Genomic DNA, 19,451 nt, shown 5'->3' on the forward strand with positions numbered 1-19,451 from the left:
AAGTACTGTATATGGAAAACTGCAAAGCGATATGTAATTAAATATGTTAACACAAAATGCATTATATTAATTCTGTGCAAGATTTGCAATACATAGCTGTATTTTGATAATAAAAAAACAACTGAAGCACCTGCAAAGACCCCAGTGGACAGGTTTTTCCAACTAGCCAAAACATTCTGATTTCTTAATACTGATTTCATAATCTCGTTCACTGTACATTTAAACATTGAAAACAAAATACAAAGTTCTAAAGCCAGCTAAAGGCATTTATTTTGGTCTGTGTCTATATAAAACACTAGCTTGCCTATATGGAAATAACAAAAGTGGTATCAGCATTGTTACCTGGATGTTCTTTATGTGGGTGATAGATTTCCCTATTGTGAAGGCAACAAACGTTAGTCTAGTCATCTGGGACGCACTTGTAAAGGACACATTTTTCAGTTATTATTAACAATCAATCAATGAATATTTATTATAAATTCATAAATGTACTGTAACTTGCTTCGCTTCCCTAACGAAACCTCCTATGTGTTTTGAAGGCCTGTGCTCACCGCTGGAAGAACGTCTTCTATGGGTCTGAACACATCCTGCCACATGGCTTCTGCTCCATCATCCCACCCAACCTGCAGCGCAAAGGACGAGATCTCATTCCATGCTACGAAGGTAAACACAGCACTGCCATTGCTGGTCTGTGTGTAAATGAGTGTGTTAGGGCAGGATAATAATAACATCTTCACATTCCAATTCCCATCAATTGTGATTTTGCCATGGGGGTGGGGGGTGGGGGGGTTGTCTTCAGGAAAATAAACATTTCAGTAGTAGTGGCGCTGATCAGTTTTAGCTTAATATGACTGTTAGAAACATGATTATTGCAGATAATGCAGTACAATTAATAAGACTAATAGATAACTGTGCCAAGACCTAGAGTGTCAGTGCTCTTAACTGGCCTGGGTGGTACACTGATGCTACTAAGCAGAAAAGTTTTATGTTGGAGACCAATTCATTCTTTATCTTATTGGCTGCATGTGTGAAAATAGGTCAGAACCTAATTTTAGTTCTCTGAAATTGTCAAGGCTTGATTTAAAAAGACTGCTTAAAGAAACAAATTCTCTTAAACACTAAATTGAGGATAATGCTCATATGAATTTGCTATTTTTATATTTACTGTGATTATTGTTTTAGGCCCATTCATATACACCTCTGGGACCATAATGCCCCCACAGCCTTTTAAAATGATTCTATTGGTGTTTTACACACTTTTCAAGCAATCAGGTATCTCACAGGCGTGCCATTATTGTATAACAGTGGTATAACTGCCAATCAACAGACATTCCGAAGTGATCTGATTGGCTTCTTTCCCTACACTTAGACTGGGCTCTGGGAAAATAGGCATGGTCCTTTTAAAAGGGATACCTCAACTTTTAAAGACCTCTGTAATTTTCCTCCTGTTGTTACATATGTTAAATTACACATTGATTTGTCCTGACAAGAGTTTTTGTACAGCAGATATTCAATGAAATCCAACTCTCTGTTCATTTAGGCAACCTTGCAGTTCCTTCATTACCCCAGACAGACAGATATCTCCAAAGTGCACCACTTTCACTTGTAATACTAATGAGTTGCCTGAAATGGTCCAAGCCTAATATTTGCTGTAAAGTGAGAATGCACCCAAAAAGTGCTAATGTTAGCTAAATATGGCTGCTTTAACACATATTTCCTTTGGATATGACACTGGCTGTGAATGCCTGTGTTGGGGATAGAGGAAGAATTCAAATTAGTCTTGGCCTGGGATGCTGGCCGAGCTTGAAAGTAAATGAATTGTGGATTGTTTTTCTTGTAGAGTATAAAAAGAAATATGGAGAAGAACATGGCTCATGCCAAGCTGGAATTGCAGGCTTCTTTACTGAGGTACGTAATGGCTTATGTACTACAGTATAAACAAACATAGTCCTTCCACTACATGTTTACTGTAACCAAACATGCTAATTGGGAGCAGTCTACCTCTTATGAAAGTTTACCACAGTAAGAGCATGGTGTGTAAGTGTAATAAAACAAAGTGAAAGCATGTAAAGCAATGTAAAGTCCAGATAGGTATAGCAAAGCATATTGAAAAATATGGCAAAAACATGGCTTCAAATAACTTTTTCATATTTGCTATGATGAACAGTACTCTTATCATTTGCAACCACTTTTTATATCCAGAATCTGTTTTTTGTTTAAAGTTAAAGCAAATGTCCTGAGGCCATGGTATAGCAAGATCAATTTTAAATGCTGTTAATTGCACCTTATGATTGCAAGTTATGATTGCAGATAAAGCACAAGGATCCTGCTTAGATCAAGCAATCACGCAAGACAAAGAAGTTTAAAGCCTGAGATAATGCTTTGATGATGCAAGGATATGGACAGAGATAATCTTTTCATTGTTTATTGGTGAAATGTTGTCTGATTTTCTCCTTACCAAAGTGTACTTTCAATGGCAATGCAGTAGTGGCACATCAGTGGCAATGCAGTGGTTCTGTACTAAAGGCCAGTGATTTTGAATGGTACTACAATGTTATAGTATTTTATATATTAATGGTATCACATAGTGCTGGCAATCTATTGCAGTATTATTATTATTATTATTATTATTATTTGTTTATTTAGCAAACACCTTTATCCAAGGTGACTTACAGAGACTAGGGTGGGTGAACTATGCATCAGCTGTAGAGTCACTTATAACAATGTCTCACCTGAAAGATAGAGCAAAAGGAGGTTAAGTGACTTGCTCAGCGTCACACAGTGAGTCAGTGAGTGAGCTAGGATTTGAACAGGAGACCTCCTGGTTACAAGCCCTTTTTCTTTAACCACTGGACCACATAGTATCATGGTACCATATAGACAGATATACTTAACACTTCACACATAGAGTAGTGAGGGTATGGAATGGGTAACCTTGTCATGTTGTTGATGCTCAGCTTGACAAAGTTTTCAGATAAATCAGCTACTAGGAACTGGATGAGCACTAATGGGCTGAATGGCTGCCTCTCACTCATGCATTTTCTTATCGTCGCATGTTCTTATTTTCATATCTGTACCAGTTTGCTGCTATATCCAGACCACTGCTATATTTGTTCCACATGCATTGAGGGTAATGCTGCTAGTGGTTCTGTTAGGGTTTGTTCAGAGTAACACACTGCAATTATAAAGGGGTGTTTTTTATTTCTGTAGTGCCAATAGTGTTTATGTTTCAAAATGTTTATCAGTGTGTTCATGTATACTGGCTGACTGTGTATGTATAGGGGAGTGTTTTCACCTGTCTTTCCTGATGGTTTCCAGGAGCTGGTAGTGATGGGAGCCCCCGGGTCATACTACTGGACAGGCACAGTCAAAGTGTTAAACCTGACTGACAACACCTCCTACAAGCTGCGGGACGGGTCCATCGGAGCAAGCAGATACAGCTATCTAGGTACAGTCAGCTAGAGCAGGGCTTCCCCACCTTTTTTTTTTACCTGAGGCCCAGCTGTTTAGCTGCATTAGGCACTGTGACCCACTATTAGCACTTCCTAAGAAAAATGACAAATCAAAAACACACTGTAAATAAACTCTAAATTGTTATTTTTTCATTTGAATCCTATACTTCATCAGTATTTTGTTGTTTCTTTTTGTTATTATATATATATATATATATATATATATATATATATATATATATATATATATATATATATATATATAGATACACACACTGAACAAAAATATAAACACAACATGTAACAATTTCAAAGATTTTACTGAGTTACAGTTCATATAAGGAAATCAGTTAATTGAAATAAATTCATTAAGCCCTAACCTATGGATTTCACATGACTGGGAATACAGATATACATCTGTTGGTCACAGATACCTTAAAAAAAGAAAAAAAAAAAAGAAGGTAAGGGCGCGGATCAGAAATGGCTGTGCGAAGTTGCTGGATATTGGTGGGAACTGGAACACGCTGTCGTACATGTCGATCCAGAGCATCCCAAACATGCTCAATGGGCGACATGTCTGGTGAGTATGCAGGCCATGGAAGAACTGGGACATTTTCAGCTTCCAGGAATTGTGTACAGATCCTTGCGACATGGGGCCGTGCATTATCATGCTGAAACATGAGGTGATGGCGGCGGATGAATGGCACGACAATGGACCTCAGGATCTCGTCACATTCAAATTGCCATCAATAAAATGCAATTGTGTTCGTTGTCCGTAGCTTATGCTTGCCCATACCATAACCCCACCGCCACCATGGGGCACTCTGTTCACAACGTTGACATCAGCAAACCGCTCACCCACACAACGCCATACACGCTGTCTGCCATCTGCCCGGTACAGTTGAAACCGGGATTCATCCATGAAGAGCACACTTCTCCAGCGTGCCAGTGACCATCAAGGGTGAGCATTTGCCCACTGAAGTCGGTTACGACGCCGAACTGCAGTCAGGTCAAGACCCTGGTGAGGACGGCAAGCACGCAGATGAGCTTTCCTGAGACGTTTTCTGACAGTTTGTGCAGAAATTTTTCAGTTGTGCAAACCCCCATTTTCATCAGCTGTCCAGGTGGCTGGTCTCAGACGATCCCGCAGGTGAAGAAGCTGGATGTGGAGGTCCTGGGCTGGCGTGGTTACACATGGTCTGCGGTTGTAAGGCCGGTTGGACTTTTATTGTCCCCTGCACAAGTTGCCCCTGTGTAATGATCATGCTGTTTAATCAGCTTCTTGATATGCCACACCTGTCAGGTGGATGGATTATCTTGGCAAAGGAGAAATGCTTACTAACAGGGATGTAAACAAATCTGTGCACAACATTTGAGAGAAATAAGGGTTTTGTGTGTATGGAACATTTCTGGGATCTTTTATTTTAGCTCATGAAACATGGGACCAACACTACATGTTGCGTTTATATTGTTGTTCAGTGTATATGTGTGTGTGTGTCTGTAATTATATATATATATATATATATATATATATATATATATATATATATATATATATATATATATATATATATATATACAGTGCCTTGCAAAAGTATTCAGACCCCTGACCAATTCTCTCATATTACTGAATTACAAATGGTACATTGAAATTTCGTTCTGTTCGATATTTTATTTTAAAACACTTAAACTCAAAATCAATTATTGTAAGGTGACATTGGTTTTATGTTGGGAAATATTTTTAAGAAAAATAAAAAACTGAAATATCTTGCTTGCATAAGTATTCAACCCCCACACATTAATATTTGGTAGAGCCACCTTTCGCTGCAATAACAGCTTTAAGTCTTTTGGGGTAAGTATGTACCAGCTTTGCACACAGTGTCGGAGTGATTTTGGCCCATTCTTCTTGGCAGATTTGCTCCAGGTTGTTCAGGTTGGTTGGACGACGCTTGTGGACCGCAATTTTCAAATAGTGCCACAGATTCTCAATGGGATTGAGATCAGGACTTTGACTGGGCCACTGTAGGACATTCACCTTTTTGTTCTTGAGCCACTCCAATGTTGCTTTGGCCTTGTGCTTTGGATCATTGTCCTGCTGAATGGTGAATTTCCTCCCAAGCTTCAGTTTTTTAGCGGACAGAAGCAGATTCTCTTGCAGTATTTTCCTGTATTTTGCTCCATCCATTCTTCCTTCAATTGTAACAAGATGCCCAGTCCCTGCTGATGAGAAGCATCCCCACAGCATGATGCTGCCACCACCATACTTCACTGTAGGGATGGTGTGTCTTGAGGCATGGGCAGTGTTAGGTTTGCGCCACACATAGCGCTTTGACTTTTGGCCAAAAAGCTCTATCTTGATCTCATCTGACCACAAAACCTTTTCCCACATCGCAGCTGGGTCACTCTCATGCTTTCTGGCAAACTCCAGACGTGCTTTCAGATGGTACTTTTTGAGTAACGGCTTCTTTCTTGCCACCCTCCCATACAGACCAGTGTTATGCAGCGCTCCTGATATGGTTGACTGGTGCACCATTACTCCACTCCCAGCCACTGAACTCTGTAGCTCCTTCAAAGTGATTGTTGGCCTCTCTCTGGCTTCTCTCACAAGTCTCCTTGTTTGAGCGCTGAGTTTTGAGGGATGGCCTTTTCTTGGCAGTGCCTGGGTGGTGTGATGCAGCTTCCACTTCCTGATTATTGATCCAACTGTGCTCACTGGGATATCCAAACACTTGGATATTATTTTGTACCCTTTCTCTAATCTATGCATTTGTCTATGCACTTTATCTCTAACTTCTGTAGAATGCTCTTTGGTCTTCATTTTCCTTCAGATTCATAGCCTTACCAATGATCCTTCAACAGTGGGGTTTTTATCCAGAATATGTGACAGCAACTTTAATGGTTCACAGGTAGAGGCCAATGGTAAGGTAATTGTATCCTCGTTAGGGCAGTTTCTTTCATCAGTGCAAACTGGGAGCTTCCACAGCACAGGGTTGAATACTTATGCAAGCAAGATATTTCAGTTTTTTATTTTTCTTAAAAATATTTCCCAACATAAAACCAATGTCACCTTACAATAATTGATTCTGAGTTTCAGTGTTTAAAAATAAAATATCAAACACAACAAAATTTCAATGAACCATTTGTAATTCGGTAATATGAGAGAATTGGTCAGGGGTCTGAATACTTTTGCAAGCCACTGTATGTATATATTTGGTAATCTGTAAACAATCTGAGTTAGTTTCCTATTAGTGGGTGATCTGGTTACAGTTCCGGAGACAGTTTCCTGTCTTTGGTAAGCTTGGGTGTTAATCATTTAACAGCAGCCTTACCGTGATAAAAGTTTACCACAGTATAAAAGCATAGCAAAGTGTGATAAGACATAGTGAATGTATGATAAAGCATAGGTAAGGATTGTAAATATGGTAAAACATATTAATAAACATGGCAAACCAGGGCAAATTATGGTAAATGCATAGTATAACCACTAGCTGGTTAAAATACTGCAAAAATACTTTGGTAAACTTTTATAATGGTATCCACACTGTATGGCACTGTACCGTGGGCTTGTGTAGTTTGTACAAAACAATAAACATGCGATAATCTTGTGCTCAATCCAGTTGAAGATTATGAAAGTGAACATGTCTGTGTTGTATAGGGCAGGAACTGTAGTCTCTGCACCAGAACAATATGAGATCCCATCCTGCACATGATGTAACTTGAGGATGCACACCCCTTTACAAATGTTATGTTATCGCTTCTGCTAAAAACAGTTCTGAGTCACTCTCCCAGTGTGTTTATTGAGCGCTTGCAAAGGTGAAAGGTCATATCACTGGTCCTTTCCGGATGCTGGATTGATCGAGCAGCAAGAGGAGGTGTCTCTATAAACCAGCCCTACAGCTGTAACACAACTTAGCTGACTTGGAAAGTTCCTCACAGTCTTGTTCCTCTCTCTCTGCCCCCTCCCTGTTTAGGATATGCTGTGACGGCCGGTCACTTCTCCCTGCCCACTGCCACTGATGTTGTTGGAGGTGCTCCACAGGATGGGGGAGTAGGAAAGGTGGGCCACTCTTTATATATATATATATATATATATATATATATATATATATATATATATATATATATATATATATATATATATATATTAACCCAAAGTGCTCGAGTAACCTATGTTATTTGTAAATTGTTACATATTTTATTCATCAATAAACACCACCATGTCACACACTTATGATACCAGTGTTACATAAAGTAGTTATACATCTAGAGGACAACTTGATTCAGCTTCAGGTACATAAACAGCTATCAGAGTATTCAAATAGGCTCATGTGGACTAGCTGTCATTATTTTAACAATCAGTAAGAATTTGTATTCAGACAAGATACATGTTTAGAAATCTTACATTTAAAAATATATGTAATACTATACACATTCAAAATACATAGCAGACATCTTTTTTTCTTGTTTTCCTTTGACTGTTTTAGCCTCTACCTTTGTATTGTATATTGTTAAATATATTTATCTTCAAAATATTTAATAATGAATATGATTTGTTCTCAATATCAGTCTCAAACTAACTTCTGAGCTTGCTTAGGGAATCCTTGGTATTAACCATGAGATTTGAGAACTCAAAACCACTGAGAATGTTTGCAGGCATTTTTAAAACAGAAGTTTTATTTGACGTCATACTCTTTCAGTGACTAGGTGTCCTGGCTATGATAACACCATCATTACTAAACCTGCATTACTGTCTACAAATGTTTGTCTTTTGTAGGTTTACATTTTTAAAACAGAGAGGGGATCCCTCGTGAAGATTTTTCAAGCCTCAGGGAAAAAGGTAATCATACAAGATGGAAATCTTACTTTCCTTAAAAAACTGAAATGACCCGAGGGTATAAAAAATGTATTTCTTATCCAGGGTATGTTTTAAAGACTGTATTTTGCTAAATAAAATAAAAATCAGTGTGGTCCAGTGGTTAAAGTCCAGGGCTTGTAACTAGAAGGTCACTAGTTCAAATCCCACCACTGCCACTGACTAGCACTGTGTGACCCTGAGCAAGTCACTTAACTTCCTTGTAGATGAGTTGTTAAATCAATGTCCTATTGTAAGTGACTCCGCATGTAATGCACAGTTCACAGCCTACCTCTGTAAAGCGCTTTGTGATGGTGGTCCACTAGGTAAAGACGCAATATAAAGATATTGTTGTTTTTTTCAAAGCACTGTTTAATCAAATAACTAAAACAATGTGAATAGGACCCTGAAATATGTAACCATATTAAATATAACCTTGAATTTCTGTATAACTGCGAACCACTGTTAATTTGCACAGCAGCTTAACAATGCTTTGTTCCATGCTTATAGCAGGTTTTTAGCCTGCTTTATCATGGTTAAGCATGATCTTTACAAAGCTTTGCCACACTTATGCTCCTGCAAGTCTTTCCTACAATAATCATTTACCTCACTATACCAAAGTAGGCTATTATTATTGTAGCATTACATGTATATAATACATGGATAGTACTTATAACTGCATCCTTTCACATGTAAAGAAGTAGTAATTTGGTGCTCTGACATCACTGTCATAATTGACCGTTCTGATATCAGAACAGTGATTTATCACTGTCATAATTGACCGTTCTGATATCAGAACAGTGATTTGTCACTGTCATAATTGACTGTACTGATATCAGAACAGTGATTTGTCACTGTCCATGGCTTGTCAGTTGTAAATAACCTAAACTGTCCTTAAAATAACTTATGTTTTATTTATTTTTATTTTGTTTGACATCAAAAAGAGCTTTAAGACAGTTTGAGCTGCTAACTTGGAATGGAATTCTTAATCTAATAGAAATATTTCAGAAATAATCTTACCATCCCTGCAGGACATATGAGAACATAAATAAAATGCTCTCTGTTTTTTTTACAAAAAGGGAATGAACTCTTTTTTTTTTTTTTTATCGTATTAGGAAGGTGTTTTTGACCCTAACAAACACATAGCAAGATAAAAAACAAGCCCTGACGCTTTATTTATTTAAACAGTGGTCTGATGCTCTAGTGGTCACTTACCCTGGATTGAACTGAGCTCTGTAGATTGTATTTGCTTAAGTGACACATGTACAGTTTTGCTTTGCTTGTCAAATATACCGCCTGTAATATTTTACATTCTCTAATGTTGAAAATACCTTTGGAAGCTGTTGCGTAGACCTTGGAATACAATTGATGCTGTCTGTGTATGTATTTGAAAAGTCCCACTTTTTTTTTTAAACCAAGAAACACAGAGAGGCTGATTTTTTTTTTTTTTCTTTTTGGTTGAAACTTCTATTTATTTACACTAATAAATTATTTGAAATGATTGCCTACTTGACATGAAGTTTTAACCACTTAAACCACCAAAAACATAAGAAAAACAAAAAGCAAAAACCCAAAAAAGGGAAAACTGATGGTCTATCTTGGCAATGTAACCTGACTCAATGCTCTGTTGTGGTTCGGCTTGGTTACAGATGGGCTCTTACTTTGGCTCCTCCTTATGTGCAGTTGACCTGAACCAGGACGGCTTGTCAGATCTGCTGGTCGGGGCCCCTATGTTCAGCGAGATCAGAGACGAGGGCCACGTAGCTGTCTTCATCAACAAGGGAAACGTGAGTAGCAATGAAGAATCCACTGGCAGATGTACAAAAAATGACTTGCAGTAATATACCTTTTTCTGATCTTGTCCCCAACTGGGAGGCTGCTACTGAGGTTATTTCAGTACTAATGCTGTATTAGAGAATCACTAGTTGTCCTTCTCACACAAATAAGGCAGTTTTGCTTTACCTCAAAAGAGCTTTTTCCTATCCTCTCTGTGGTTATTTACAAGTAATATCTATGAATTAATCTTTTTCAGCTCATAGCTTTTAAAAACAGCATATTGCGTAAACCGTTGTCAATGTGACTAACCCGCGTTCCCCGTTGCAAAAGTACCACATGAAAACCATGTGTGATTCATGTGTGGAAATACAGCATTTGAAACCACACAATACCAAAAACATGAATGGTATGTGGACCACATGTAAACCTTTTTCGGACCACGTGAACAAAGTGCAGTTCATGTTTTGTTTTTTATATTACACAAGCAGGTCAAATGTTTGTTTTTGGTCAAGGTTGTGGGTTTTTATTGTAATCTGAAACCCATCAAATGTATCCGTTTAATTAACTTTGTTAGCTTAGAAAGCAACTTCGTAATATCTCAGTTATCTTGACACAGGTATATTTCTTATTGTTTAGATTAACTTGTTATTTAATTTTCTTTATTTAATTTAACTAAGGCAATCTTTTAATTAGCACATAATTGGTCCAACTAAGTAATTTAGGGTACGGTTGGAACAAAAAACCAGCAGGGACACCGGCCCTCCAGGTCCAGGATTGGACACCCCTGCACTAAGGGCAGAGTGTTGCAGAGGGACAGGGTTAATCGCAGTATTAGTAAGGACACTCTGCAGGGGCCACAGGGGTGCTTTAGACTTTTTAAAAAGTCACCAATATGTCAGGACTGGAATAGAAAATAAAACACAGGGGGATTCAAGATTTCAGACCTGTATGAAGTTGCTCTTTAAATTATTTCCATGTTGGCCCCGAATATGCCTTTATAAATCCACTATTACATTTTTCATACAAACCCAGTCCCGTGTCATTTTTAATGCGGTGCTATGCACAGGAGCACAGTGAGCTTGTTCATGTGTAGCAGCTCCAGAGGGGAGATGCAGTCACACAGGTGTTTCCTCGACTGGATTAGATGCCAGCTGTCTCCTGCAGACCAGCTGAGTCTGAGCTTCACAAAGCATACTGTGTTTTCATTGGCCTGTGCTGTTTCCTTTGTGTATTGCAGGGGGTCCTGGAGGAAAGGGTGCTCCTGAACGGGGACAACGCCTACAACGCCCACTTTGGGGAAAGCATCGCCATGCTGGGAGACATCGACGACGACGGCTTCCCAGGTCAGTCTCCACACTCAAACTAGTTCACTAATGAAAATTAGGATGGTTTTTTCATGGGTACTAGTTTTCTCGTGACATTTTTCATACTTGTGAATAGGATGTAGTCAGGCACCATGAGATCACAGTTTTGTAAGCATGACCTGAACACACCCAGCCTTTCAGTCCTGGCAGTCAGCTTTTGCTGTTTAGTGAGTAAATGTATGGAAACTATCAATGTCATTCTACATGTGACCTGAGACTCAAACCCAGGCCTTCAGAGGTGAAGTAACAAAAGGCTAGTGAACTAATCCGATCTGCCACGATCCATTCTTATTATATTTCTCTGTGCTTTCCGTGTTTGTGCTTTTACTTACGACCGCCTCCACTGTACACTCATCTGCTGGGGTGATGATAACATGGGAAAGTTAACCCTAACACTGTATAACATTCAAGAAATATACAGCACAAAAACAAGTGTTGCTCCTCTGTAGGTCTGAATCTACTACAACATATACAGAGCCCTATTGTTTTATTTTTGGCGGGTGGGTGTTTAAGCTCCAGAACAGCAGTTTTACCAAATGGTTATTGCTATACACAGAACAGGAAGCCCTATTATTAAAGCTAAGTATTGTTAATGACTGGTCATTACAACCCATGTAACAGGAAGAACTGTTCTTTAAGAAACCAGTACGTATAGTATTACTAAGAGCAAAGCATCACCACAATATCTGTGTTGCACAGCTTTTGTTTTTACTTGTGTAATGTGTTCTTTAAAAGCATGAGCTTCTTATATCGATAGGCGCACATGCATGTATGTGTGTGTTTACCTTTACTAACGTGGTCTTCTTACAACAGGTTTTTCTTAGTTCAAACTCCCCGTTTAAAAGCCCAGACCATTTAAACTATGAAAACAACGGCTGCAAAAGGCTGGAAACACTGTTCTCAGCAGACCCCCATTCATTTCCCCGCTACCATACAATACCACTGTGTTAGAGAGAAATGTTTTTATTTCCACTCACTATTGAAACTATGTTTACTATAGCAGGCCAGTCCAGGCGGATTTGGTTAACAGCTTTAGTAACAGCACACTTTTACCTTCATTTCAAGCTGGACACAATGGTCTTGTTTAAAGGCCATTGACACCGACACAGATTATATGGTACTGTATTATAAGTTGCCATTGGTACAGCAAAACACAAATAATAGACATGAATGCAGACTTAGGACAGGAAGGTAGGAAACATTTCGTTACACAGAGTGGTAGGGTATAGAATGGGTTTCCTAGCTACTTATGTTGTTGATGCAGAATTATTCTGTGATCTGGAGAAGCATTGAGGGTTTGAGAAGCCTCCAGTTGATTTTTTATGTGCTTTTGTTCTTTTAAGTGTATGAAAGAGAATAGTAGTAATAGTCTACTTTTACATTGACATTTAGCTTAAAAGTACCAGGACAAAGACAGCTGTACCAAAATGCATTCATTGTTTTTAGATGATTTTCATGTGAGTGCTTACTTTTTTCTAGTGTTTATTTAATATAATTTAATCTAACAATACAATTTTACAGATTTGTTACAGACTCCTACACACACATTATATTATATATATATATATATATATATATATATATATATATATATATATATATATATATATATATATATATATATAGTGTTACAATTTAGCTGTCGAAATCTAGACAACGTATGATTCTATAAAAATTGTTGGTTATATTTTTACGTGAAATTTTTTTAATAAAATATAAATTGTTGAGAATGTATAAGATGTTATACATAACAATCAGTGCCTAAACAGTATACGATATACTTACTAGTTGCTTGTTACTTGTTTTACTTAAACAAAAATTTTAGCAAATTGCATTTTGCTGTTAAGACATTGATAAACATGGTCCAGTATACTGTCAATTGAAATACAAAACATGAGTCCATCTTGGGTCAGTTGTTTAATAGACAAATGTTTACAGGCCCTGCTAATGTTAAGCAGTGAATCAGGTTTTATTACAGGTCTTACACAGGAGCTGATTGCTGTAAAGTGACTATGAAGTCAATTAACAGGGAGTTACTCGACCATTACTTTAACTGAGAAGAAACATGGTTTTATTGGGCTTGTGTGTATGCAGTTCAGACATTTCAACATTGTATTCATTTACAGATGTTGCCATTGGAGCCCCCAAAGAGGAGGATTTTGCGGGAGCTGTCTATATCTATCACGGTGACGCCCGCGGGATTGTAGCAACATATTCCATGGTAAATACTCTTACAGGGGTTGGAGTGAACAAAATAATTCCATCAGTCTTACTGGTCAGCACTTCCGTTTGCTACATAGGTCTGAAATGTGCAGTTTTGAAAGAAACACACACTACAGCAGACATGTATTTTCATTTTAATACAAGTGAAATGACCAAGGAGGTGTAACACTACCTGAATACCAAAAGAGATTTATGTAACCAGGTGTAATACCATATACCAGGTCTTAAAATGAAAATACAAGTTTGCTATAACGTCTTTCAAAACTATACATTTGAGACCTGCTGTATATACAGTTGCAAGTGTAAGTGAAGAACAGGTAAGATTTTCCAAAGAATAATTTTCAAAAGATTTATAAAGTTCCAAAAAGATGGTTGTTTTCTTTAACTCCTATCTTCTGTTTTTAACTTCAGAGGCTGTCGGGACAAAACATCAACCCAGCGCTGCAGATGTTCGGTCAGTCTATATCGGGGAATGTGGACATGGATGGAAATGGTTATCCAGGTAAGTGCTTGAACTGGCCTCAGACAACATGACATTTACCTACTACAGCACTGATTATCTCCTTGATTACTTTGCTGTAAGATCACATCATAGTTTTGGTTTTGGTTTCTTAGTCTCTGAAAAGTTCCTGTCCTCTCCTCCTGGCCTCCGTCCCTCTACCAGGAGACCATCAGAAGCATTTCAAATTGAAAACAGATGACAACAGAGAGAAAGAGAATAGTAGAACAGTTGTTGGCTCCACAAGAATACCTGTTCCACTACGTTTCAGTTTCAGTCTTTTGCCAGAACAGCTTCATAAGTGACAGCCTTCAGAAAAATGTTCTGTATTTCTTTGAGTAGATGGTGCTTTTTGATCTCGTATTTGGGTAGTTTTATTTTCATAACCCCAGGGTCACCTTTCCCTTAAAAGCGCCCAGGAGACTTCTACAGAAACAGACTTAGTGCAGTTGAAGTTGATTCAGTATCAGCGATTTACAGAAATGAACTGTAGCAGTGTTTAACAAAATATTCCTTAAAACATTCCTTAAAGTTTTGTGAATAAGGCCCACATTTTCATTTAATACCAAGGAATATAGAAAACAGCATATTAGTTTACTGTGATGCAGTATTTTCTGATCTGTCCTGTACCTTCCTTTCCAGATGTCACCATTGGAGCCTTTATGTCAGATAATGTGGTGCTGCTGAGGTGAGCTTTCATGCAGTTATTAACTTACTATAGAAGCTACATGGGCTTTTTTTTTTTTTTTTTGGTTTAGTTTTTTTGTTTTTGTTATTCCACGTTGAAAATTGGATTGCTCACTGGAGTAAGTTTAAACAGTGCAGTGCAGTAAGTATCTTCAAAATAAGTTTGAATTGTTTTTGTATACTGTCCCCATACCTTTTTATGATGTGGTTTTCAATGGAATTACTCAAATACTGTTTTTTTTTTTGTTTGTTTTTACATAGCCAGTCTGTTTTAAGGTGTTTTGACTGTGAGTGTATGAGCTACTCTTCAGTTTTTGTTGCCTGTCATAGACATATGTTATCTGGGCTAGACCAGCCAAAGTGTCTTATTAGTAAACACTAGCAGATGTAGTGCTCAGCAGTGCTTTGCCATTAATACTATGAGAAATTCTCAAAAAAGCTGAGCGTATATCTATTGCAAGCAACTATAACTGAAGAGCAGACAGCTTCTGAACTCAGGTAAAAAACAGGCAGCGTTACATTGTCATGTGAATCAATGGGATGAGGAAGGCTGTTTAGTCCCAGTGTTCTGAAGACAAGGTAATGGCTGAAGAAAATAATACTAATTCTGTATTGGAGCAATATATTCCAGAACCTCTAAGAACAATTGCAAACACCATACAATAGTAAGGAACAAAATCCAATAAAAATTACATTTGAAGCTGTTTTAAGCAAGTTAAGGATTATATTCGAAAACACATACAACATGCCATGCTTTAAGCTAACAACATATAGTCTAAGCCACTGCTGTAATCTCTGCTTCAAACAGGAGAATCACAGTCATGTTATGTTCATGTACTGGAGCCAAGAAGGGAGTTTACATTAACAGTGAACAAATGTCCTGAGCTAACTAAAGCCCCAGCCACGCCTGTGTAATTTGTATCATCTTGATATTTTCACATCTTTTGAAAAGAATCTCGTCAACAGTGTAGCTGGGTGGCTAAGTGTCTTGACAATAGGCCACTCTTAATTTAGTTACAGCGATCGTGATGTGTCTTTTGTCCCAGAATTAACATTTTTAATAGTGGAAACTTACATTAAAACTAAATCTAAGAACTCTGGACAAAAGCTTGTTTCCAAGGGTGTACAGTTTTACAAGGAGGCCTATGTGCATGTGCTCTGTGGTGAGTTAATATGCAATTTATAACACATCTGAGCAGCATTAATTTCTCACACTTGGTTACGGTTTGTGTAGACACTACAATGTAGACAGTATTCACATGCGATAAAGAGCGCTCGAATTGTAATCTTTTAACAAGGGGAACTACACAGATAGAATACATTTTATGGCTCCCTCCCCCTGCATCGACATTTTTATCAAGACATTCCCCCTTCTGTCTTCACTCAGGGACAGTTTGATTGAATCGGCAACAACTGTATATTGGCAGAGAATAGTAAGTTTGAATCCAGTGTTCTGCTAGAGTTGCCATCTGGCTGGTTTCTTTACAGTTTTGCCGATTCCTGGTGAAAAGATTTTATGTGCTAGTTTGTTGTAAGCACAGTGATTGTACTGGGATGGATAGGCCATTAATATATTAGTATAACAGTATATTAATAGCGGAAAGAGTTTATGTTGGGATGGTGTAAAAACAGGAACAAGACGAAATTGCCCGGAATCACATTTTACTTAATAAAATACTAATGGCATTAAAAAAACAAAACAAAAAAAAAAACAGCTGAGAAAGTGACACGCAAAAAACAGCTGAATCACAACATAAACCTACATATATATATATATATATATATATATATATATATATATATATATATATATATATATATATATATATATATATACACAGTGCCTTGCAAAAGTATTCAGACCCCTGACCAATTCTCTCATATTACCGAATTACAAATGGTACATTGAAATTTCGTTCTGTTTGATATTTTATTTTTTAAACACTGAAACTCAGAATCAATTATTGTAAGGTGACATTAGTTTTATGTTGGGAAATATTTTTAAGAAAAATAAAAAAACTGAAATATCTTGCTTACATAAGTATTCAACCCCTGTGCTGTGGAAGCTCCCAGTTTGCAACAATGAAAGACATTGCCCTAATAGAAACCCCACTGTTGAAGGGTCATTGGTAAGGCTGTGAATCTGAAGGAAAATGAAGACCAAAGATCATTCTACAGAAGTTAGAGATAAAGTAATACAAATGCATAGATTAGGGAAAGGGTACAAAATAATATCCAAGTGTTTGGATATCCCAGTGAGCACAGTTGGATCAATAATCAGGAAGTGGAAGCTGCATCACACCACCCAGGCACTGCCAAGAAAAGGCTGTCCCTCAAAACTCAGTGCTCAAACAAGAAGGAGACTTGTGAGAGAAGCCACAGAGAGGCCAACAATGACTTTGAAGGAGCTACAGAGTTCAGTGGCTGGGAGTGGAGTAATGGTGCAGCACCAGTCAACCATATCAAGAGCTCTGCATAACACTGGCCTGTATGGGAGGGTGACACGAAAGAAGCCATTACTCAAAAAATACTATCTGAAAGCACGTCTGGAGTTTGCCAGAAAGCATGAGAGTGACCCAGCTGCGATGTGGGAAAAGGTTTTGTGGTCAGATGAGACCAAGATAGAGCTTTTTGGCCAAAACTCAAAGCGCTATGTGTGGCTCAAACCTAACACTGCCCATGCCTCAAGACACACCATCCCTACAGTGAAGTATGGTGGTGGCAGCATCATGCTGTGGGGATGCTTCTCATCAGCAGGGACTGGGCATCTTGTTACAATTGAAGGAAGAATGGATGGAGCAAAATACAGGAAAATACTGCAAGAGAATCTGCTTCAGTCCGCTAAAAAACTGAAGCTTGGGAGGAAATTCACCTTTCAGCAGGACAATGATCCCAAGCACAAGGCCAAAGCAACACTGGAGTGGCTCAAGAACAAAAAGGTGAATGTCCTACAGTGGCCCAGTCAAAGTCCTGATCTCAATCCCATTGAGAATCTGTGGCACTATTTGAAAATTGCGGTCCACAAGCGTCGTCCAACCAACCTGAACAACCTGGAGCAAATCTGCCAAGAAGAATGGGCCAAAATCACTCCGACACTGTGTGCAAAGCTGGTACATACTTACCCCAAAAGACTTAAAGCTGTTATTGCAGCGAAAGGTGGCTCTACCAAATATTAATGTGTGGGGGTTGAATACTTATGCAAGCAAGATATTTCAGTTTTTTATTTTTCTTAAAAATATTTCCCAACATAAAACCAATGTCACCTTACAATAATTGATTTTGAGTTTAAGTGTTTTAAAATAAAATATCGAACAGAACGAAATTTCAATGTACCATTTGTAATTCAGTAATATGAGAGAATTGGTCAGGGGTCTGAATACTTTTGCAAGGCACTATATATATATATATATATATATATATATATATATATATATATATATATATATATACAGCTCTGGAAAAAATTAAGAGACCACTGCAAAATTATCAGTTTCTCTGGTTTTACTATTTATAGATATGTGTTTGGGTAAAATGAACATTTTTTAATTATTCTATAAACTACTGACAACATTTCTCCCAAATTCCAAATAAAAATATTGTCATTTAGAGCATTTATTTGCAGAAAATGACAACTGGTCAAAATAACAAAAAAGATGCAGTGTTGTCAGACCTCGAATAATGCAAAGAAAATAAGTTCATATTCATTTTTAAACAACACAATACTAATGTTTTAACTTAGGAAGAGTTCAGAAATCAATATTTGATCAATATTCTCAGTAATTATTTAGTATTTTCTCCCAATTTAGAATATCCAATAATTTTTATGCTCAGCTCACCACTACCACCCCCGGGAGACTCAGGAGCGGCGAAGACGAACACACGCTGTCCTCCGAAGTGTGTGCCGTCAACCGACCGCTTCTTTTCACATTGCAGACTCACCATGCAGCCACCTAAGAGCTACAGCATCGGAGGACAGTGCAGCTCTGGGCAGCTTACAGCAAGCCCACAGGCACCTGGCCAGACTACAGGGGTCGCTGGTGCGTGGTGAGCTGAGGACACCCTGGCCGACCTAAGCCCTCCCCTACCTAGGCGGCGCTCAGCCAGCTGTGCGTCGCCCCCTGGGAGCTCCCACCAATGGTCGACAGTGGAATAGCCTGGACTCGAACCGGCGATGTCCAGGCTATAGGGCATATCCTGCACTCCACACGGAGTGCCTTTACCGGACGCGCCCCCCCTTGAGAATAATATTTTAAGGATGACAACCAATTAATAATTAATTGGTTCTCATTCCCAAAATAAACAACTTACTCTGCTGTTTTTAAATGCAATATAATTAATTATAATGCCATTCCAGGTCCGGCTTTTTACCCCAAGTCAAATGTAAATATAAACTTAGGCTTGAATTTGATGTATTTTTTATCTTCATCATCATCAAAGGCTCATTGCAGCTACAAAGTCAAAACAATTAGCTTGACTACAGTTAATCGCTTTCTCTTAAGTTTAATAAAAAATCAACAAACAATTAACCTTTATGTGAATTTAATGTGCCCGCAAGGTGGACACCTTCACTTACTATAGTAATTTCCTGTATGTTTTAC

General features: G+C 38.0%; 1 protein-coding gene across 1 annotated transcript in view; it reads left to right on the plus strand.

Moving 5' to 3' along the window:
* LOC121312946 (integrin alpha-9-like) overlaps window positions 1–19,451 on the plus strand; it is a 134,930-nt gene that overhangs the window by 23,811 nt on the left and 91,668 nt on the right. The window contains exons 4-13 of the mRNA XM_041244931.1: window positions 540–663; window positions 1,841–1,908; window positions 3,319–3,448; window positions 7,424–7,509; window positions 8,227–8,289; window positions 9,954–10,091; window positions 11,318–11,423; window positions 13,571–13,665; window positions 14,079–14,169; window positions 14,809–14,854. Coding sequence (XP_041100865.1) covers window positions 540–663; window positions 1,841–1,908; window positions 3,319–3,448; window positions 7,424–7,509; window positions 8,227–8,289; window positions 9,954–10,091; window positions 11,318–11,423; window positions 13,571–13,665; window positions 14,079–14,169; window positions 14,809–14,854 — 947 coding nt within the window. The remainder of the gene's footprint in view (window positions 1–539; window positions 664–1,840; window positions 1,909–3,318; window positions 3,449–7,423; window positions 7,510–8,226; window positions 8,290–9,953; window positions 10,092–11,317; window positions 11,424–13,570; window positions 13,666–14,078; window positions 14,170–14,808; window positions 14,855–19,451) is intronic.

This window comes from Polyodon spathula, chromosome 3 (genome assembly GCF_017654505.1).
Source record: "Polyodon spathula isolate WHYD16114869_AA chromosome 3, ASM1765450v1, whole genome shotgun sequence".
Classification (NCBI taxonomy): domain Eukaryota; kingdom Metazoa; phylum Chordata; class Actinopteri; order Acipenseriformes; family Polyodontidae; genus Polyodon; species Polyodon spathula.